General features: G+C 47.5%; 1 protein-coding gene and 2 long non-coding RNA genes across 9 annotated transcripts; all 3 read left to right on the top strand.

Annotated features, from left to right (window-relative positions):
• The first annotated feature begins 356 nt into the window (after positions 1-356).
• Positions 357-1,304, top strand: LOC127335431 (uncharacterized). Its single transcript, XM_051362085.2, has one exon. The coding sequence runs from the start codon at positions 434-436 to the stop codon at positions 1,142-1,144; it is 711 nt and encodes a 236-aa protein (XP_051218045.1). The 5' UTR covers positions 357-433; the 3' UTR covers positions 1,145-1,304.
• A 1,779-nt stretch (positions 1,305-3,083) lies between these two features.
• Positions 3,084-4,741, top strand: LOC127335433 (uncharacterized). The gene is made up of 3 exons (XR_007872786.2): positions 3,084-3,260; positions 3,597-3,731; positions 3,936-4,741. It is a non-coding gene; the product is annotated as an uncharacterized lncRNA (long non-coding RNA).
• Positions 4,742-14,655: 9,914 nt separating this feature from the next.
• On the top strand, positions 14,656-18,772 carry LOC127335430 (uncharacterized). 7 transcript variants are annotated; one of them, XR_007872781.2, is made up of 7 exons: positions 14,657-15,012; positions 15,090-15,406; positions 15,489-15,601; positions 15,685-16,493; positions 16,576-16,698; positions 16,801-16,904; positions 18,570-18,772. It is a non-coding gene; the product is annotated as an uncharacterized lncRNA (long non-coding RNA). The 7 variants fall into 7 exon arrangements; XR_007872782.2 differs by having other exon boundaries at positions 14,658-15,012; positions 15,858-16,493; XR_007872785.2 differs by having other exon boundaries at positions 14,661-15,012; positions 15,500-15,601; positions 16,264-16,493.
• The last annotated feature ends 3,428 nt before the right edge of the window (positions 18,773-22,200 follow it).

Here is a 22,200-nt window from a genome sequence, read left to right as displayed (position 1 = left end):
TCGGGTCTTCTTTCAGTCCTGGCTCCGCCACTGCCTTTTGGGCCACATGGTAAACAAGATGACCCGACATGACACGTGTGCCCGCCAGCCGGCATGCTTTCCGGCCTTTTGGGTCAATTTTTGGAAAATCAGTAATAATCAAAGAAATAAACGGACCTTTTAAGCCGTTTTCTGCTCAGCGGGCGAGCACGGGCCGTTTACAGGTATGATGGGCTAAGAAAGCGGGCCTCTGGACCGGCACGCTAAAATCGGCCCGGGTGGCCAACTATATTTCCGTTGCACAAGGCGAGGACCACCGTTCGTGGTCCCTGGTCCGACTCGACCAGCCCGACCACACCCACTGCAGGTCTAACCGAACCGGAACCCATGAGCAAAGTATACAAAACCCTAGCCTGAACCATCCCAAAGTCCCAATCTCCCGCCGCCGCCAGCAATGTCTTCCACCCCCGCCACGGCCGCCGCCGCGCCAAAGCCTCGGCTCGGCCGCGAGGCCGTGGTCCGCGCGGTGGAGGCGCTCCTCCGGTGGCTCAAGCACCACCCCTCGCCGGCGCCGGAACCCATCTACCTCCTCGTCACCCTCAAGAGCCCCCCCGTCCGCCGGTTCGAGCACCACCTCCGCCTCCCGCTCTCTCCGTTCCCCTCCATCTTCCTCGTCGCCGACCGCCTCCCCGACGACCTGCCCGACGACATCGAGGTGCTCCCCTCCTCCGCGCTCCGCTCCCTCCCCGCGGTCATGCGCCGCGGCCTGGTCCTCGTCGACCGCCGCCTCAAGATCCCCAATAGCGGCAAGGGCAAGGGCAGGATCGTGCCCGTCGACCTCGCCGACCCGGCGTGGGCGACGTCCGCGAGGGAGGCGGCGTGCTCCGTTGAGCTGCGCGTGGAGGCCGGCACGTGTCGCGCCGTGCGGGTGGGGCATGCGGCCATGGCGCAGGCCGACGCGGTGGAGAACGTGGTGGCCGCGGTGGAGGCGGCCGCCGCGTGCGTGCCGAGGAAGTGGAAGAACGTGCGGGCGCTGCACCTCAAGGCACCCGAGTCCGTCGCCCTGCCTCTCTACTCGGCGCCCGGCAGCGATGATGCCAAAGACGCCAAGCGGGAGGTTGCGGCGACTGCTGAACAGGGGAGGCTGAAGAGGAGAAGGAGATAGTGGCATGTTTTATGTTATATCGGTGTTCGATTGGTCTGTAATGGCATCGAGATAAACTACTCTTTCGTCCCCTGTTCATCCTCCAATATTAGAATGTATTTTGCTGAAGTTGGATCATTCCCTGTTCTTGAGTTGAGATGGTGCAAGTTAGTTATTAACATATACTCCCTCCGTGGAGAATTATAAGATGTTGGGGAAATCACGTTCATTTTTTTCCAGGCTGCTGAATTTTCCGAGTTTCCGTTTTTGCCCTTCTTCCCCGCACAGACTCGACCCTCTCCACCCACTCTCTCTCCCTTGCGACAGTGACGATGCGCCCTCTTCCCTCCCTTGCCGAGGCGCCCTCTTCCTCCCTCGCGGCAGCACCCTCTCCCTAGCACGCCACATGAAGGCGTCCTCTCCCTCGCTTGCATCGTCTGCGCTCACCAATAAATTTGTCGCGTCGTCTGCGCACAGAGCAAAATGGGATTCTTTCCTCCTCCGGCGGCCGGATCTGCTGCGTCGGGGCTCGATCTGTCGATTCAACGTTAAGGACGAGCTCCCGGAGGCGACTTCCGAGACGGCGGCCAGCGGGTCGTGCTCTTCTTCGCCCCGCCATGGACTCCACCGCTTCGGTGCTGGACCAACTGGCGGCGCTGCTGACAGGCCGCGCCCCACCTACCGAGGGCGAGGGGGACTACCGCAGGCTACTCGCGCTGCTGACAACCTCCCTCGCCATGGTCGTCGGCTGCGGCGCCACCCTCCTCGTCCGCCGCTCCTCCGCCACGCTCTAGGAAATGGAGGCGCCCCCGCCTCCCTCCTGATGTCAGCGATGGTGTTGCTCTCGGTTGTCCTGCCCTGCCGGCACCCTCCTATCCTCCAAGGGCGTCCACAGCGAAGGTCAGTGTCGCCCTCTATCTCTATGTTTTGCTTACTCCGAATTGATGGCTATGCTGATGTTTCATCAGTCGAACCAAGAACAATGTCTGTGTCTTGGATTAGTCTTGTCCTCCTGATTTTTCAAACATTTTGCCTGCAGAGCAAGCGCTGATTGGGATTGAGAGCCTGCTCATGGACACCCAGAGCTTGGACCTATGATTGTTCGGTTTCTGTAGGTGCCATACTACCTTGGTGAGATGACTGAACAAGTAGAGCAGGAGGACCAAATGCCAGTTCAGGTGTGGCTGGTTTGACCTATGATTGAGAAAACTCTGCATTGATGGGAATTGCTTAGCAGCAGAGATTTTACTCCTAAATCTGTAGCAGTGGGAAATTCAGAAATGATAAGTAGAGTTTGACTGCATGTAAATGATTTTTACTGTACTCCTAGTGATTGGAGACTCCATATTTTTGTGACAGTAATAGAAGTATTTTCTGTCAAAACGGATATTGTGTTGTTGTTAACAAGAGCAAAATTGTTGCGCTTGTTAAATTCAGAGTTGTTGTTAATGATGAGCTCTTGTTAAATTCAAATGTCCTTTTTTCACTTGAATGAACAGATATTTTAGCATATGTAAGCACCCAGATTATACTACACTGTTATATCCTCACTTCTGCAGTTATACTTGTTGTATGTATCGTTAACAGGATCTGTTCATACAGAACTCCCCATTTCGAAATTAGTAATCATTTTATGTACATATTCCCTGCCACAAACTACAAGTTGATAATGGTGCATAAACTAGCTAGTCTTGCTGGAAATAGGAATTGAATGTGTAGAACAGTTGCTTCTAGTGCTTGCTCAATTACAGTTGCTCAAGTACTCCTTTGCTGGAGTATTTCTTTTACTTCTCACATACTCCCCTTTTCTTTCTCTGAAAAGGAGATATGTATATGCAGGAGTCCTCGGTCAAAGATATGTGTAGAACTCTGAAAATTTATTCTGAACTTGTGCATGAGTTATTTTATGCAACACTGAAACTTTATTACTGAACAATAAAATGATGTCTTTGTCTGTATTTGCAGCTTCAGAGAGGTGCTATTATAGAGCTGTTGTGCAGAGAGGTGGTGCTGACGGGACAAGCCCTTCAAGAATGATAGTGGAAATTTAGAATTTTTGCTATTCTTTTTCTTGACTTGTCCAAGCTGTAATGACAGCAAAAATTCATGAAGTGTGCATTGACATGAAGCCACCCAGGTACATGTGTTTTCTGTATGGATCAAGTAACTCCAAATTTGAATTTTTGTAGGGAAAAAGATCATCAGAAATTGTTGCCTAGCTTGACATCACGGTCACATGGACTAGAATATTTGTTATCTTTGATATAGCACCTAGCTAGAGATGTCTGATTGTTTGATCATCAACATCTGTGAGATTTAGTACATACAACATCATATTATTTTCCTCCTTGCTTTTATGGCTTAGTAATGTGGACAATAAAAAAATCTGTGGACAATTGGCCTTTGTGGAGGATGAGAGGTATTGTGGATTGCTACTGTCAATTGCTAACTTTGGTGTATCTGTTACACACAGGTTGTTTATGATATAAGGCTGTGAAGATTTGACTAATGGAGATAAAAGAGCAACAGGATGCTCTGCCAAAGCATGCTAATCATGCCCTCCTTGGATCTGACTTCAAGAAGGTCGAACTGTCGAAGCACTTGACAGGTTGGTTTGCTAACAACCGTGTTCCTCCCTTATTCTTGAACTGTTGTCAATATTCAGTGCATAATTTACTTACAAACATGAAATGTGCAGATATTCATTACACTGTTTTTAACAATACTGCATCACAAACTAAGCAAGCAAAAGGAGTATTAAGATTTGGAGGCAGTGTAGGTGGATTATTGACTTCCTCTTCTTGTTCTTCAGGTTGACTAAAATCAAGATCTGGAAGCACCATTTTTCTTGTGGCGCGACGGGTTCAGGTGGCTCAACAACATTTCGAACAGGCGGAACTGCCAGCGAGCTGAGACAGAGCTGAGACGAGAAGGCGACGTTGCCAAGGAGATGAGACAGTGCTGCTGGCGAGAAGACGATGTTGCCGGCGAGCTGTGCCGGAGCGGCCAGCGAGAAGCCTGGAGGTGCCCCGAGCGTGGAGGTGCTAGCTATGGTCCTGGGCGTTCCCGGCGGTATGGTACTCTGCTCGGTGGGTGCTGAGCATGCGTGGACGCCGACGAGCTACTTGCTGGCGGCCGGCATGGCGCTTCTGCTGGGGGCCTACGGCCGGCCTCCGTGAGGTTTTCCGATGGATTCCGGCGGCGACGCGCAGACGGATTGGATTCAGCTGGCTTGACGCTCGCTTGGATCGATTCAGTTCTGCTGGTTTGAGGCGCGCTCGTCGGATGAATTCAGTTCAACTGGCTTGAGGCTCACGCGCGGATGGATCCTGCAGGTGGCGGAGGTGATGGCTGGGGCGTTGGGGGCTGAGGACGAGGACGCTGGGATCTGGATCGAGATCCATGAAGACGATCGTGGATGGATCCTGCAGGTGGCGGAGGTGATCGCTGGGATGTTGGGGGCGGAGCCGCGGAGGACGAGGACGCTGCGATCTGAATCGAGATCCATGAAGACGAAGCTCGGACCGGGAACGATGTTAGACAGGGGTAGGAATGTCTTTTCGTAGCGTTTTCACCTGGTCGGAAAAATCCCAGAACGTCTTATATTTCTGAACGGAGGGAGTATTTTTTGGTAATTTTCAGTGTAAGGCATAGCTATTAAAGGTACTCAAGTGGAGGCTATTTCTCAAGTCATCAAATGCTAAAGTTTGATCATGATTTTTTTTAATCATTATAAAGTTTGATCATGAATTTAGTCTTAGTGCAATTTGTGAAAGCCTGGCATCCATGGCTGGAACCGTGCCGCTGCCGGGAACTCAGGGTTGAAGAAAGGCCCCGGCATCGTGCAGTCGTCCCGCTTGGACTGCCTTGAACAAAAGACGTGAACTACGGCATAGCATTGCCGCTGTCCGCGCCTACGCCTAATTGCGCTCCACGGCGGGCGTTGATGCCACGCCCGCCCGTGGCGTCGCCTCGCCCTCGCCCATCCGTTCCCCTTCGTCCTCCTCCCCATCCGGCCATAGCAGAAGTCGTCGGCACCAGAGGAGCTCCCTCGAAACTTTTTTCTGTCGAAAACCTAGCAATCGGCGCCTCACGCGACCGAACCTGGAGAATAATCGACGAGAATCGAGTTTTTTGGTCCATCAGACCTCTTGGCTTGATGTGACAAACGAAGGCCCAGGGCCTTCGCTAAGAGAGATTGAAGAGAGAGATGCCTTTTTTCTTTAATTAAGAGATGGTCTTTTATAAAATAAGAGAAAAATATTTTTTATTGTACCATTTATCTTTTCTTGACAACCTAATTTTTTTTCTAAAATTTAATTAATTCTAATTTATTGAGGATGACAATAAAAAGTAATGCCTTGTACGACTTATATTATCTTCTCTAGATAAAGTAGACTAATTCCTTACGACTGTACATGTCCAAGGGTGTGTCTTTCTATCTATCTTAGTGCGTCCCTGGATCGTGTAAACTCGAAAAGACGCTTCTATATGTTACGCGCGAGTTGAAAATAAACGGGCCTGGGGTCAAGTCAGCACTCAGCAGCACGTAGCAACATCCCATCCCGAACCAGACACGAACGGTGCAGAGCGTCCGGCGTATTCTCGAATTCCGCACAGGCACGTAAATACGTAATAGTCTTGGCTCTGCCATGCCGATTTATGATCTTGGTAGAACCCGTACGTTGTTTGGAGTTCCATGAAGTTGCCTGACCCCCAGTCCTCCTTGCGATCAGAGTTTGCGTCCGGTCGCAAGAGTTCTAATCTGTCGCTACTCAGGCCGTCGTCATCTTTATATAGTATTTATTATACGCCTTATTATATAGTACTCCATATTACTTGACGATCAGAATCGCAGTACGCGCAATACGTGTTATCAGAAAAGGGCTTAATCGGGTCTGCATCTATTAGCCGGCTCTTGCATATGGAGACGAAGACTGCTTCCGATGGCAGCGGCAGGTAAGTACGAACCTAAGAGGGTTGTTTATTTGTGCTTCAATCTATTTTCAAAGCCGGATCGATGTCTTTTCTCTGTACCCTTATTTGGACTTGCATATATACTCATGTGCTCTCTCGGTCCTATAATAAAAGATGTTATTACAATTAATGTATGAGTATATTGGGCACTCTTGCTAGAGGAGAGGAGAGGAGAGACGGTGCAACGGTTTAGCGTTTCTATCCCCTCGCCTGCGGCGCCTGCGGTCTGTCCCTTATCTGGCATCCCATTGCACATAAGGAGGATTTTTGTTGATCTTTTTAACAAATTTCTGAGTCCTTTTCGAAATGGTGAAGTGGTGGTGACATGCTAAAGTCACAATTAGGTAGTCTCTGCTATATCCCCTCTCCAGCGGTGCGCTTAGTATCAGCGTATTGCGCATGGAGTTATGTGTCTAGCGGATCTACTAAGACCTGGTCGGTTTTCCAGTGTTTCTAGGTCTGTTTGTTCCATTCTAAGGCTTTCATCATTGACGACTGGGTTTTAGCATAATAACTTTCCGTATATCTACTATAGTAAGTTACACGACAAGCTTTGTTCGGCTCCAGGGCCAGACGAGGGCGGCGGCGGCTCCAAGGGTCTATTTATAATTATATTAAATTTAGAATTCATTGTAGTATTGTTTGTGATTTTCCAAAGACCCATGGACTTCTCGCAAGAAATATGAGTATATTCATTATAATAGCATGTTATACTATATAGGATGTATCGAAAGTTCAATTCGGCTCTCGGTGCATATGCTCCCTCTACCAGAAAACATATTTCGAAGTATCAAAAAATTGACAAAATTTATACATGTACGTCTCCACAATATATGTACGTCTCCACAATATATGCGTGTTCATCAAGTTTCGCGAAAAACGATATTTTTTATGGTCCATGTGAAAAATAGAAAATTTCTCTTGTGAAAAGTCTTACTTTTTAGCACCGAATTTTGTCTTTTTTACACACGACAAGTCGATTTTCATGAAACGACTTTGTGAACGTGTAGCACTAAAGATGTATGTGCGAATGTTTTGTTTCAATTATTTGACATTTCAAAATGTCTCTAAGATGCATTTCAAAAAATAGGGAGCATATCCCATGAGCCATAACACCATGCGATGTACTTTTTTTGGGAGAAATTATGGGTGTTAACTTAGGATGTTCTTGTTATATACCCAGGTTCAAATGCCAACGGAAGAATTCGACGAAGACATTTTTTTTTTATTTTCAACCAGAAGGTTGGATCTATATTTCTCAGGAAAACCAAGGTTATCAAACCGAGAAAGATGTTCAGACTATGTGTTCGTGACGAGTTTGGCACGAGGACATTGGATAAACCTGCACTTGTACTTAAATCAACAGCACTACGTCACGAAATACAGCTTCGTACCGGAAGGTGGAAGGTTTCATATATGAATATCATGCACCGTGTCTATTCATGGTGGACTGACAATACCGGAACCATTCGAAGACTGTCCTCCACGATCGACAATGCGCTCCGAAAGTACAGAGAGCGCCGCTTTGAAGCCGGATTGTTTTATCTGGACGGGCACAGAAAAAATATGACATACACAGTTAGGAGTCACCTGTACGGTAATAGTGAGTTCTTAAGAGATCTGTGGAGAAAGAAAAGCTTGGAAAGGATTATGATAAAAAATAACCAGGATGGGTTCTGCAATAGTTCTGCAAGTGTTCGCGAATTCTATTTGTCCGAAGACACGGGCCTTTCCTCCATAGTAGTCGGGACATTGAGATTGTGTGGGATGAGACATGTGTTTTACTTGTTTCTTCTGATCGCAGTAGCTTTGGCAATTGTATACCTATGAAAGATCATTGTATTCTGGTTAACTTCCTACGACTACCTTTGCAATTTGGTGCGGATAATGTTTTTTCTACTAGTTTAGCGATGTCTGTGACTTGGGTACTTTTTAATAAGGAAATAAAGGTCGTATGCATCTATTCGATGCAGAGACAGGGGCTGATCCCCATTTCGAATTTTTTTTTTTGGTGATGTCTGATCTATCTAGCTAGCTGCTGTTAGTTTTGACTTTGTTGAGTGCTCGGTTATTTGGCCTAGCATTGTGCGTATATAATTGTAACTCCATTCTTTCTATCAGGGCGCCGAGGTGCAAGCTTACGTTTTCTCAAAGAAAGGAAACATTATTAGAGAAGACTTTGTAGTTTCCTTTCAGACGATATACTACCCAAGAGGTATACCCTAGTCAGAGTAGGCTTTGGAGTTCCTTAGTTTTTTTTACCTGGTTGGAGTTCCTTAGTTATTCATGTAAATATCTAAAAGAAGTTTGCAGTTTTTTTTTCCAAGTCTCACAGGCGAATACGTTCCATTGTATATAGATTTCCTGCATAGTATCACATGTAAATATATTGGCCTTTGGCCCATTCCCAAATCCCAACAACATGACCACAGTGAAGGTGAACGACTCCTTATTAGATCCAGGGTCTAGGGAGCGTTCAGATCAGTTCTTTGTTGTAGCATGCTCAAGTTGATAAACCAGCCTTTTACATTACTTAACTTTTGAGGTAAACCATCCATGGATACTAGTACCGCAATATCAACTGTTGCTGAAGGTGAGCATACTGCTACCAATAACTTCTCATTTTAGGAACCTCTCAGGTTCCTGAACCAAACTGTTTTTTTTTTTTTTTTACCAAAAGGCCACCGGTCTATTCATAGTACTCAAACTCACATTTTGTGCATGACCACCTTCAAACTCCCAGGAGCGCTAAGACGAGGTAGTATTAGGTTTTGACCATGTTCTTATCTGCGTTGCCAACAGTACAGATTGTGAAACATCAGCTGTCATGCTAATTACAGGTCATCCTGATTCACGATTTCTTCCTCCAAGATCGAAGTATGCAAGAGAATATGCATCTTCCTGCTGTTTCATGAAAGGGCCACGAGCATTTCAGCACCCCAACCACATACTGGGCATTGTGCATATACATATACTACAGCAAAAAAGCACAGGTTTCGTTGATTCAGCAAAAACTCAGACATCGCCCATGTCATTGTTTACGTCCACGGTACTTTCTGGTCCTTACGGGATTGCATAATACTACAACAATACCTGCATACGATGAGTACTACTCCGTAGTAAACTTTGAAGGTGTCTTGCAGGACAGTGGCCGGCGATACTACATGATGGACTTAGTGCTGATGTAAAGTATGTTTCGACGGAAGCGGAGTAGCCCTCGGCCCTCCTACAGAATTGTACACATGCGACGGGCCACCCTGGTCCAGCCGGACTCAGGCACGTGGTTGGCCTGAGGCTGGAGGACCGCCGGCGCGTTGTTGGCATCAGCCTGCGGCTGCAGAGCCGGGGCATTGTTGGCGTGCGGCGCTGGGGCAGCAGGTGCGGGCGCATTGTTGACCTGTGGCTGCACCGCGTGCGGCGCCGGAGCAGGCGGCGCCAGCGCCAGCGCAGAGAGGCCTCTTGAGCGACGGCATCCGCTTGCTGGTTAGGCAGGCGGCCGTGCAGCCAGTCCTTCTGAAGGCGCCATGCCTCTTTACATTGTTAGAAACGGTAATCACTCCGTTGCCAATACGGCAACATGTGCTGCAGATCCGCATACAAGTAGAATACGCAGTCTGTGTCCGATTAGGAGTCCTAGTTAGTACCGGGTCGGTTTAGCTAAATCCTAGTATATATGCGTGTAATCTCTACGTTGTATACCACCGTGAGAATCAATACAATCAAGCAGGCTCGAGATGAGCCTTGTGCGATCCAGATGTTTTCTATGGTTGCTTGTTAGCTAACGTGAAGTAGCGCTAGCTCGACTGCTCTAATCGTTTGGGTAGCTAGCTTGTTTGCATTGTACGTGTGCAGGTCAGCGGATTAGGCGGATACGTGTGTTGTCTCGCTGCAGATCGCTTCGTCATGTACGTCGGAAAGTACTCGACGTACAGGGGCTGTGTTTGGTATCAGATCGGCGAGAGTACTACTGGGTCTGGGCCAACAATTGGTATCAGAGCCACGTGGAGGATCTCCTAGTAACGGGAGGTCATGACGAAGGAAGTGGGCGAGTATTCCGGCGTCGCGGCGCCGGTGTCGATGCAGTACCCGCAGTACATCCGCGACAACTACACGGTCTGGGCGACCACGATGATGTGGGCGCTTGAGTCCAACGAAATCTGGGAAGCTGTCGATCCAGGCGGCGACGAGTTCAAGAAGAGCGCGTCGAAGTACCGCAAGGACCGACAGGCACTCACTACCATCTGCTCGGTGATGCCGATGGACGTGAAGCAGCACCTAATCTCGAAGACATCTGCAAAGGAGGCGTGGGAGACAATCAAGACGCTAAATCTTGGTCACAAGCGCGTCCGCGAGGCGGCCCTACAAACCTTGCAGAAGAAGTACGAGAATCTGAAGATGGGAGAAGATGAGACGCTGGACGCCTTCGCTTCGAGGGTCGCAACATTGGTCAATGGGATTCGCGCGCTCGACGAGAAGCTCGAGGAGATCTCGATCGTAAGGCGTTTCCTACGCGCGGCGCTGCCGCGTTACTTGCCCGTTGTTTCGGCGATCGAGCAGTGCGTTGATCTCAAGACTCTCACGATGGATGATCTAGTTGGACGGTTCAAGGTGCATGATGAGAGGATGAAGATCACCTACGGCGGCAAAGCAAAAGTGGAAGAGCACGTTATGCTTACCCGTGCCCAGTGGCAGGCGGTGGTCGCCAAAGAGAAGAAGGGCGATAAGGCATCTAGCAGAAGAAGTGATGAAGAAGTTTCTCGCCCAGCGAAAAAGTACATCGCAGGGGAGGACGAGGACGACGCTCCACCGAGGAGGAGGTTTGACATCAAGAAAGTAAGATGCCATAACTGCGGCGAGCTCGGTCACTTCAAGGTTGATTGCCGGAAACCACCAAAGCCGAAGGAAAGGGCTCTCATCGCCCAGGAAGGAGATGATGGACCGATGATGCTGATGCTCGAAGTATGCGAGCAGAAGGGCGAGGAGGAGCTACCTCCTCCATCACCGGCTAAGGAGATTGTGATGGATCACGGTCTACCGTGTGTGGATCACGTGGATAAGCTATGCGACGAAGGTGTCGTCGAGAAGCAACGGAGTGCCCCGTATCCACGTGAGACCACAGATCAGGCAAGTGAAGCTTTGGAGCTCGTTCATGGCGATATATGCGGTCCAATTTCACCCGCAACCCCGTCCGGCAATGAGTACTTCATGCTTGTGGTAGATGATCACAGCCAATACATGTGGATTGTGTTGCTAAAAAGTAAGGATCAAGCTATACAAGCATTCGAGAAGATCAAGGAAGCTAGAGAGGTCAAGGCGAGGGCGAAGAAGTCCCTACGCATAGATCGGGTGGTGAATTGAAGCATAAGGTGGTGACCATGGCACGGAGCATGATTGAGAGCAAAGGCTTGCCAGGAAAGTTCTGGGGTGAGGCAGTCAACACGGCTGTCTATTTGCTGAACAGGGCGCCAACTAGGAGTATGGTTGGTGGGACTCCGTACGAAGCATGGTACGGACGAAAGCCCTCGGTTGATCATCTTCGCACCTTCGGGTGTGTGGCGCATGTCAAGACGGTGTCCAGCCATAAAAGGAAATTGGCGGATCGGAGTACTCCAATGATCATGACTGGCTATGAAGAAGGCTCGAAAGCATATCGTTCGTGTAATCCCTGGACGAACAAGGTGATTGTCACATGCGACGTAGTCTTCGAGGAAGACCTATCATGGATTTGGGACTCCATGGAACCAGACGAGATGTTTACTGTTGTTTACAGTGATTTACATGCGGATGATCAAGGAACGAAAACTCGTGAAGATGTGAACACGAGTACTAGCGATGGTGCTGGTGATACGCACGCAGTGACTCCAGATGCGGTCGTCGCGACCTGGCGCACCGGTACGTGTGCAACTGCTTCTCGCGACGGAGTCGAGGGCTATCCAGGGAGCCGCGTAGAGAGCATCAACTCTAGTGATCGGCCAAGAAGCGACAGCAGCATGGCATCTCGGCCGGAAGGAGCTGCGTGTGTGAACCCAGCTGGACGTGCCCCGTCAGGCAGCTCAGCTGACCAATGGCAAGAAGAAAGCTCAGCAAGGAAGCGATCCATCACAAAAAACCCTCTTTTCATTTCTTGCAGGTTATTCATATGGTTTCCCATTGGGTCCAGCTTTGGGCTCTGCTTTCTCCGGAGGGACAGCGGGATGCTATGGTTTCTGGATGCACACGACTCCTGATGGTCGCTCAGGATATCTTGTGCCAGGCTGGTTGGCGGCATACTAGAAGGATAGTTTGAGCCGTAGCCATATCTTGTTACTTTTTCGATGGTTAATTTTTGTATCAATCCATGATGCTGGATGTCGAGTGAGTTGTAAACAAAGTATTTTGGATTTGTTTTCTTTAATAAAAGGCTGTGTGCATCATCATGATGCAGAAGCCGGGAAATTACCCCATTTCGAAAAAAAAGGAAGCGATCCATCACATGTGCTGTGTGGCCAGTAAAAAGCCAAAGCCTAGGAGGTGCTTCACGTGAAGAGCTTGGGCCAAGAAAAGGAATAGGGGCACCCAGCCCTGAAGACGGGAAAAAAAGTAGCAGCCCTACAGAACCGGGTTATCCAGAATTGCCAGCAAGCAAAAGGCAATTGGAGCCAGGGGCGTGCAGCCCAGCAAGTAGGCCGGAAGGGAGTAGCTTTTGTGCTGCTCTAACCGGGTCAGAAGAGAGCAATAATGGTTCAGCTGAATTGGGTGGAGGTAGACCAGTTCAGGCTGCACTAGTTCAGCTGGAAGCAGATATTCCAGTAAGAAGGCATACACGTTATGTGTGTCTAGAGCTAATGGGTCTAGCTATGCACGAGCTAGCATGTACGTGGATGCAAGGCCAAAAGAACTGGACGGAATCGCATCCATCAGGCAAGGAGCTAGTTGTGCATGTTCCTGTGAATCTCGAAGAGAATGTACTTCGGCAAGATCACATAGACGAGTTGCGAGGGAGCAACGCGGATCCTCAGCCAGCAAATGAAGGGTCCTCAAGTGAAGAAACAAGTGCAACGTCGGGCGCAGAAGAGTATGTCGTGCTATCTTCGACTGCACTGAAGACGAGCCGACTACGACCGACACGAGCACACATGCGACGCGTGTTAGACTACTATCCGGAGAAGGAACTTTGGACGGTAAATAATCTGGAGAAGATGAAGCACAAAAGACAGTGTTTGTTCATCGAGGGACCGGTGAAGACGGAAGATGCGGACAAGAAAGACGGTCAGCGTCAAGCCAGGGGGAAGCCGGCGAAAGTAAAGTCGGTGGCATGGGTTCCACGAGGAGCGGCAAAAGCAATGTCGAGGAAGACGCTCGCAGGAAACAGTTGGCGCATTTGGGACCCAGCTCGAGGTAAAGCACATGTCGTGCTTAGGGGGTGATTGTTGGAAACGGTAATCACTCCGTTGCCAATACGGCAACATGTGCTGCAGATCCGTATACAAGTAGAATACGCAGTCTGTGTCCGGTTAGGAGTCCTAGCTAGTACCGGGTCGGTTTAGCTAAATCCTAGTATATATGCGTGTAATCTCTACGTTGTATACCACCGTGAGAATCAATACAATCAAGCAGGCTTGAGATGAGCCTTGTGCGATCCAGATGGTTTCTATGGTTGCTTGTTAGCTAACGTGAAGTAGCGCTAGCTCGACTGCTCTAATCGTTTGGGTAGCTAGTTTGTTTGCATTGGTCTCGCTGCAGATCGCTTCATCGTGTACGTCGGAAAGTACTCGACGTACAGGGGCTGTGTTTGGTATCAGATCGGCGAGAGTACTGCCGGGTCTGGGCCAACATACATGCCTGGTTACCCTTCTTAGTCATAGTACCTAGCAAAATAGCACGGAGCCCACAGCATTAGTAGCAGCATGTATCGTGAATCATTGAATCAGCAACGAACAAATAATATATCAGACATACACTATCTGCAGTCCATGGCGTCATATAAAAGAAACTCATCAGAATTCAATATCCTCAAAATCTATCACCAATAGATGCCCTAACTGCTAACAGTGTCAGGTTCCAACTTTTGATCATACCGAGTCCCTTAAATTAGTATATGGCAGGGCCGCATTAGATATATCAGATTCTGGATATACCATAAGATGCACCTTTTTCCACTTTAGTTTCAAGTGTATTGTGCAAGTATATTGTGCAAAAAAATATTTAAGACACATATAAAATGGGAAGATTCACCTTAAGGGTTAAAGGACAAAGTTCGGTAACTAATACTAGAATATATTATTACCTATATCAATTCTACAGGGGTTTGCTCAAACCTCAGTCATTTAGCTACTGTTGATGTCCCGTTTTCTTCCAATCCCACTCAGACACGTTGTACTTTTGCACTGTAGATGAGCAATCGGTAACTGTAGATCAGATTTGGATGTCATATTTTTTTCCATGCAAAATCCGTATTAACCGGAGCTGTACCGGTCACCTTCCGGTTTCTTCCTGCTACCTAGATTTTTTCCTGTTAATAATTTCCGGTCATCCGGTTTCTCTCCTCTTTTCATCATGGGATGGTCAAAGCGGTGGATATCCCTACCATCTACAGCAATCCAAAAGCTCCACGCCTCCATCGTTTTCATTCGCAGCCTCCTCCCAATCACCGCCGCCCACATCCTACCCGGGGTCGGCGCCGTCCTCTCCTTTCATGGCCGCCGTGGCGCGTAGCCCTGTACTACAATGCAGGAAGCCTTCCTCCCCCTCCTCTCCGGTGGTGTACCTCACCACCACACGACCGTCTCCTTGCCCGCCGCCTCCACTGCCACATCACCTGTCTCGCCCAGCGCCGCCACCTACAAGCGGCCGCATCCCGCGAATCCACTGCTCGCACGTTCTCTGGCTCGCCCATAACGACTCCTCATGTGTACATCATCGCCCTCATGAAGGTATAAATCAGACGACCGAGGTTCAGTTTTGGTTTGGTCTGGTGGGTTAGATGTCTGATTTCAATCCTTCTTTCCAGCATCTGGATCTTATAGGGTTGGGTTGGGGCTCGCCATGGAGGAGGTCACGCATGCTGCTGGGTCGGAGTGCATCATAATCTTGGGGACTCGGCGCCCTCCTCGCCCCCAGCCGCCGTGGCGCGTCCCAATCGGGGCCCTCTTCTCCTTCACAAGCGGCGGCATCCGCTTCTCCCCCTCCCGACGCTGGTGGCCGCACGGTGGAGTTCGGAGCCCTCCGCTGCCCGGCGGATGGCGGCTCGGAGGACGAGTTCGGCGCCCCCCTCTTCTTTCTGAGTCAGAGCGGTTATGGGAGAATTCGACGGGGCCGGTGCTCGTGGTGAGTCCGCTATCTCTCTCTCCCTTCTTCGGTTCCTACCACGGATTCTCCATTCATTTTGTTTGTGTGTGCATATGGGAAGCATGCGAGCAGAAAGGCATGGCCTCAAGGACAAGGCTGACCTAGGACGCTCAAACAAAACTGTGATGAGCGATGACCGCTCTTTAATTCACTTATGAGCTGGCTCTACGTATGGTAAGATGGGTTACCCTCTTCAATTATTTGGTACCTCTCCAATGCTGCCTCCTATTATTCACTTTTATCACCATGGCCGCCAGGAGGTGTGGAGTTACCCCCAGTTCAGTGGCTATTTTTCCCGTGAAAATGCAGCTTGTGGCAAAATATACATAATCTATTTTCTTCTTTCATTGCAATCCAACTTCGTGAACAATTAAACGTGTTTTCTATATTCAGCGTCATGCACCTTTACATCCATATTGAATTTTTGCAGTTAACCATGACAGGCTATGACTATGAGTATAGAGCAACCTCAGTTCAGCGGTTAATTTTTCTGTCAGAATCCAATTAGTGAGAAAACAATATAGTCTCTTTTAAATTTGATTGCACCCATGCATGATGGATATGTCTGAACTTGGAACTACGCCAGTTCAATATCTGTTTTTCGCATGAGAATTCATGGCAAGGTATATTAAATCTACTTCTCCAACTTATTGTAATCTAGCTTTATAGTGGATTGCATGTATTAATCCTGCACCATGCTAAGTAGTTGTGTTCTTTACATGGGAACTTCATGAAGAATAAAGTTTGGTTGCAGATCTTTTCTTCACTTTTTTTGTTTATTGACTTCCAGCTCTCTATTTAGGAATTGCATGGTGTATGATTTTGTGAGTTTTCAGGTTCCAGATTCAAATGGAGCCTGTCGCTGCATTGTTTGGTAGGTCGAGTGCGTATACCTGAAGGTGCCTGCTGCAGGCAACATCTTTATGCTCTCTTCCTCTGGCTGGTGGGCCAGATTAGCTCGCAATGTCTCTCAGCGCGCAAGAAGGCATTTTGTGCAGGTTTATATTGAGGTGCATTTACGATGAGCACATTTCGAGCTAATCAAAAGCGTTCTAACTGCTATAAGGTGTCGTTGATTACATGTTCTGTTGCATATATTGCTAGCTCTCTATCTAGGAATTAATTGTTCTATGATTTTGATGTTTCAGGTTCAGATTGTGGAAAAGTAGCCCGTCGCTGCATTGTTTTATTGGTCGAGTGGGCCTATTTCATTAAGCATGCAATCTTTACGCCATGGTTATATGGTGGATACTCAAAAGAGACAGTTGTATGTAAGATGGTTCTTTCAATCTCTGGATATATTAGATGATTATAAATCTGTTTATAATGTCATCTCATACCAAGGTGTACATTTTTTTTTGCTATATTATTAGGTGATTGCATAGTGTTTGGAGTGGTCAAACCGGAATCATCTTTAGTGTATTATTCAGCTCGCCAAATTGCAAGGTTCTTGCGCCATCAACATTATAATAGACAGGTGTGCTCTTAAACCAATTTCATTCTACATCTAATTGTATTATTAAGAATGGAGAAGCCATAGCCTACAGTGTGTGTCAGCCTGCTAATGGTTCTGCGAATGGCTTACTCTCTGCACATGGCCGCACTATCGGTGGTAATCTTATTATAATCTTTACTATTTGGATAGAACCGAGCAGGTAATCCTTAAGTTCAGCCATGCTTTGAGTGAATAAATTTAGTGTTGCAGCTATGAAACCTCTGTGTGTTACAATAGCTCAGAGTATACATGAGTGCGAAAGTGTACAACGACATCACCATATAATTATTCGATCCCTCCATTAGAAGAATGTTTACCTTTCTAATTGCCATGAGCCACACTGCTAGCTGAAATTTTTTACCTTTTGAAACTTCGTGCCAGGTAGAGATTGAGTCGCCAATTGTTTTTGTCCCATCCTGTTCCATTGATCATTGATGTAGACTTCCTAGGAGATTTCAGTTTGGTAACCAGTCCCCGAGAGTCAGACTCCATCTTGATTAGTTTATAAATTTGCATAGCAACGATCTTCAGATCCTCAAAGCTTGCAATAGCTTCAGCACATTCATTGCCGCTGCATCAATCCATTGTGCTCCAGGCTGATATCACAACCTGTCCACAGTCGTCTCTTAAGACTGCACACCAAGAACCTAGGAAGGAATCCTCAATATAGCTGACATCAGTATTAAGCTTGAACCAGGGTTCAGCTAGAGCTTTCCATACCTGTTGGTCCACTGTGCCGGATGGTGAGCAGTGTTCGGCTCTTTCTTTTGTCACCCACTGAGCTCTGCCTTTGTCGTTTCTTTGACATTGCATCCAAGTAGTTGATCAAGAATAAGGTAGAGTCCTCAATACGGTAGTCACCTTCACCAAATATAGTCGTTCCTGATATGCCAGGCATGCCATCACAGAAACATCATTTTTCTTCCTGTTTCCTCGCTTAAGCAGTTCAAAAGCACTAGACACAATCCTGTCCTGATTTAATTAGCTAGGTCCTTTTAATCTGGGATGTGCCAATATTTGCGGATGGCGCCCCTAATTTTTCCGTAAGTGTCTACAGTAAGCATTCTACAGTGAAGAATCATATCCATTTTTAAGGCTAATATAAAAGGACATTGTTGCAAGATACGCCTAAGTACACTATGAAATCTATTACTAGACTTTAGTGGTGAGTGATGTCCATGACCAATATCTCTATTATTGAGGAAAAATAGTATTAATTGTGAAGAATCGTATTGCACTTTACTAATCACTTCCTTGGTTACATTTTCAACATTGTTCCATTTGCTTTGTAGTAATTTGGTGAACTTTTTTTTGCATAAAACATGCACATAGTGACATAGGCTGACACGACCACAAACACAATTTTAGACGAATGAATGGAAAACTAGAAGCATGGTTGGACATTTCAGCAAATTCTCATGGAGATCACTGCTCATATCGTCCACTCCAGCGGTGCCAGATTTTGATAATTCCGATATGAGTCACAAACTGTCATATGTGTGCATATATATCCGTAGTCTCTTGGATGATAGGTTACTGTGTATTATTAGTTATTTAATAGTCGGGTATATATATTTTTCCATGTTCCTATATATTTTAACAGTTCACATAACATTATTCATATTAATTCTCATATCATTGTTCCAGGGAAACGACCTTCATAACTATGGGCCACCGGAATTTAGGCTCTTGATTGAATCTATTGCCTCTTTAAGAAAATTGGACAAACCTTTTGAAGAACTCTGTATGTTAATTTTTCCTATTGTCAACTGGAGAAATTCTGTAGTTGTGGTATACCTATAACTGAATGTTTTCGTGTATAAAATCAGAGAAGTCGCCATTGTTATACATGGCTCTCCATTGTTGTCTATTAGACCTTATGAGTTCTCTGATCGATGATCTCTCAAACCCTCCAAAGATCAGTATCAGTTGGACTATGTTGTTCGTTGAGTTGCCTCACACCAGGTAGTTTATTTAGCATATCATACTTTCAACGGTAGCATAGGAATGTTGCATGGCGTGCCACACCGAATAACACAGTTGAACAATACTACCACAAAACTCATATAACAAAAGATATAACTTTACGGGCGCGGCGTGCCGCCGCGCCAAAACTTCCTAGTATATAAACAAAGACAACAGAGTATTTTTGCTGGTAAATGCAACAAAGTTACACTCCTCTCATCAGTGTCCCGCAAAGTCTAACTGTTACGTATGGGGTTTTTTGCGGCAACAACATCAAAGGATTGGCAAAAATTCTAAAGCAAAAGCTTGACAAAACCATGTAATATGTGCACCTATATATCAGATCATAGCAGGGAAAAGTTTCTGTATATTGACACTGAAACTGATAACATATTGTCATAACCCAAACATGCATCATTTCCCCATTGGTATATGGGCTATGGCCTAAATTGGCACATGAAGCCCAAAACTGTCCAAGTCACTTAGCTTTTGGACCCTAAATGGCCTAACCCTGAATGTTCTTATTTGTCTGAACCACCTAGGGGAGATAACATACTCTACCTTCCAACATTTAGATTTTTTTTGGAATTAAGACTATATAGAGTAGGGGTAACTATTTACTAGGAACAATCAGTATTAAGTTGCTTCCATCCTTGGACGAACATTTATTTCAGGAATGGGCAGAGGGTCAGTGTAATCCACGATGAATGATATATCATCTTAAGAATGAAGCACTCAACTTCTAAAACCACACTACAAGGGGGGACTACAGCATAGATACTGCCAAACAGATCATGCAGATAATATAACTAAACATAAGTTAATTCAGGAAAACGCCACTCTTATTTCAGGTATTAGCCACGCCAAACTAAGCAGCTATATATGTCTGCTCTTAGACTCAAAATATTAATAAGTAGAAACCAGGTGCCTTGTCAGATCACCTAGTTCAATCATCAACGAACAAATAATATTAAACACCCTTAAGAATACGTAGTGTAAATGTGCAAACTCCTAACATTGTCAGTTTCTAACTTTCGATCCTTTTGGTGAATACCTGAAAGTCTCAAGAGGGAAGCAAACAAACAGTATTACTAATAAGTAACACCATAATTTTAAATCATTTCCATGGTGACAGCAAGTTCGACAGAGCAAGGGGACAAATCTCAGTCTCCATTGTTGGGTCAAAACGTCCGAAAGCAAGCGAAATTATACAGGTTCTAGCAAATATGTGCATTGCCTCCTATAAGTCAAGAGCAGTTACTAACGAACAGGTTTCATCCTCAGACGAACATTTGTTTCGGGAATAGGCAGAGGGTGAGAGTAATACATCTTAAGAGTCAGTGAAGCACTCACCTTCTAAAATCACACTACAAGGGAGGAGTACAGCATAGATGCTGTCAAACAGATCATGCAGATAAGGTAACCAAACATAAGCCAATTCAGACAAACGCCAACGTTTTGTTTCAGATATTAGCTGCACCAAACTAAGTGGCTAAGTGTGCTTTTAGATAACATTACTGAGTAGAAACTAAATGCATTGTCAGATCACGTAGTTCAATCAGTAACTACAAATAATATCCAACATTCCTTAAGAATATTTAGTCTGTTGTCACCGGTAAATATGCTAACTCCTAACATTGTCAGTTTCTAACTTTGGATCCGGTAAATATGCTCTTTGGTGAATACCTAAAAGTCTATGTTAATAACAGAGCAGGGAAGCAAAGAAACAGTAGCAGTAATAAGTAACGCCACAATTCTGAATCATTTCCCTGGTGTGAGCAAGTTCGACAGAGCAAGGGAACACATTTCATAGTCTCCATTGTCGGGAGTCGGGACAAAAGATCAACGCCAACTAACTAGTGCCGCTTGAAAGCAAACGAAAAGAAGTCAGGTTCCAGCAGATATGTGCATGAGCAGCAGCTACTGGCGAACAGACCATGCATGCAGGTGTTGAATGGTATCCACGCCATCGAGTTATTGACTAACTGGCTCTTGGAAGCAAACCAAAACCATAATCGAGTATGTGCATTGCCTTCTATAAGTCTGAGCTAGTACTAGCGAACAGATGATGCAGACGTTCGATGGCGATGGACTCCATCCAGCAAGTGACTAATTGCCCCTTGAAAGCAAACCGTAATAAGCGAGTAATTAAAGCGAATTCCAGTTCAGTGGTTAAACTCGATGCCCCAACAAAGCAGGAGCAGGTCGCGTCGGCGTCGCTCGAAAACCACAGCAAACGCGATGAGGTAGTCCCGTGCAAAATCGATCAGAGCTAAAAGCAGATGCGTGGGGTGTGCTCTTCTCAGAAATAAGCAAGCGCGGAACTACAGAAACATCAGGAAGCAGAAGCAGCAGCAGCAGATCATCGATGGGGCCTCGTGGGAATACTCCTCGATCAATCGCTGCTGTCGGAGAAAACCAGCACGAAATGGCAGAACGCACGAAGAAAACTGTTTAATCGACACGGCAGTAAGGGCTAGAAATCCACCGCAACACACGCCGCGCTCTCATCTAATCCAGAGACGCCGCCCTGCAACGCGCCGCGCGCGCGACGGCGAGTGGCCAAAGTAGAGCGAACACCCCAGAGATCGCTAGCTGATCAGCCCACGCGCAGACTGGAGGGCAGAGAGCGGAGGAGGCAGGAAGGGGATGCGAGATGTCTCTCACCTCGGCGGAGATGGCGTCGACGCTGCTCGCTTGGAGGGCGGACCGGCGGAGGTGGCGGGTGCTGCTGCTTGACGGCCTCCCTGCGCGTGCTTCGCTTGGAGGAACCCCGCCGCGTCCTGCGTGCGCTTGGAATTTCAGGACGGGTTTGGCCAGGCCAAGGAGGAGGGTGGGAGAGAAGAAACGGAGGCGGGGTCTTACGGAGCGGCGTCGCTGCGGCCGTGTGACGGTGGTTCCGGCTGGCTTCACGACGCAGCGCATGTTGGTGGCTTAGTGCGCGGAGAGCCTAATGGAGAGGCGTCCCCAGGCCGTCCGATCTGCTGATCTGGCATATCGGACGGTGCGCGTCGATCCCGTCTCCGACCTGTGCCGCGGTATGGGAAGGAGCCGTCTGACGCTGGCAAGTGGGCCCGACGTGCCGTCCGCGTTCTGCGGCGGCGGGTCCCTACGGATTCCTGCATCGCTGGGTTTTGCCGCCGGACGCGGCAGCCGGCAAGCATAGATGAGTGCCGCCGGGCGCCGCGTGCTTGCTGCGCCTCCACCCGCCCTCGGCCCGCGATTGCTGTGCCTCTATCTTCAAACCCCCGCCCTCTCCTCCGCCCGGATCCCTCAAACCCGCCCACCGCCGGCCGCGGCTCGCAGCGCCCAC

Source organism: Lolium perenne, chromosome 2 (assembly GCF_019359855.2).
Source record: "Lolium perenne isolate Kyuss_39 chromosome 2, Kyuss_2.0, whole genome shotgun sequence".
Classification (NCBI taxonomy): Eukaryota; Viridiplantae; Streptophyta; class Magnoliopsida; order Poales; family Poaceae; genus Lolium; species Lolium perenne.
This window is presented reverse-complemented; position numbering and strand designations above follow the sequence as displayed.

Bases quoted from the DNA above. Each gene is read 5' to 3' on its own strand.
- LOC127335431 (XM_051362085.2), top strand. From the start codon at position 434: ATGTCTTCCACCCCCGCCACGGCCGCCGCCGCGCCAAAGCCTCGGCTC.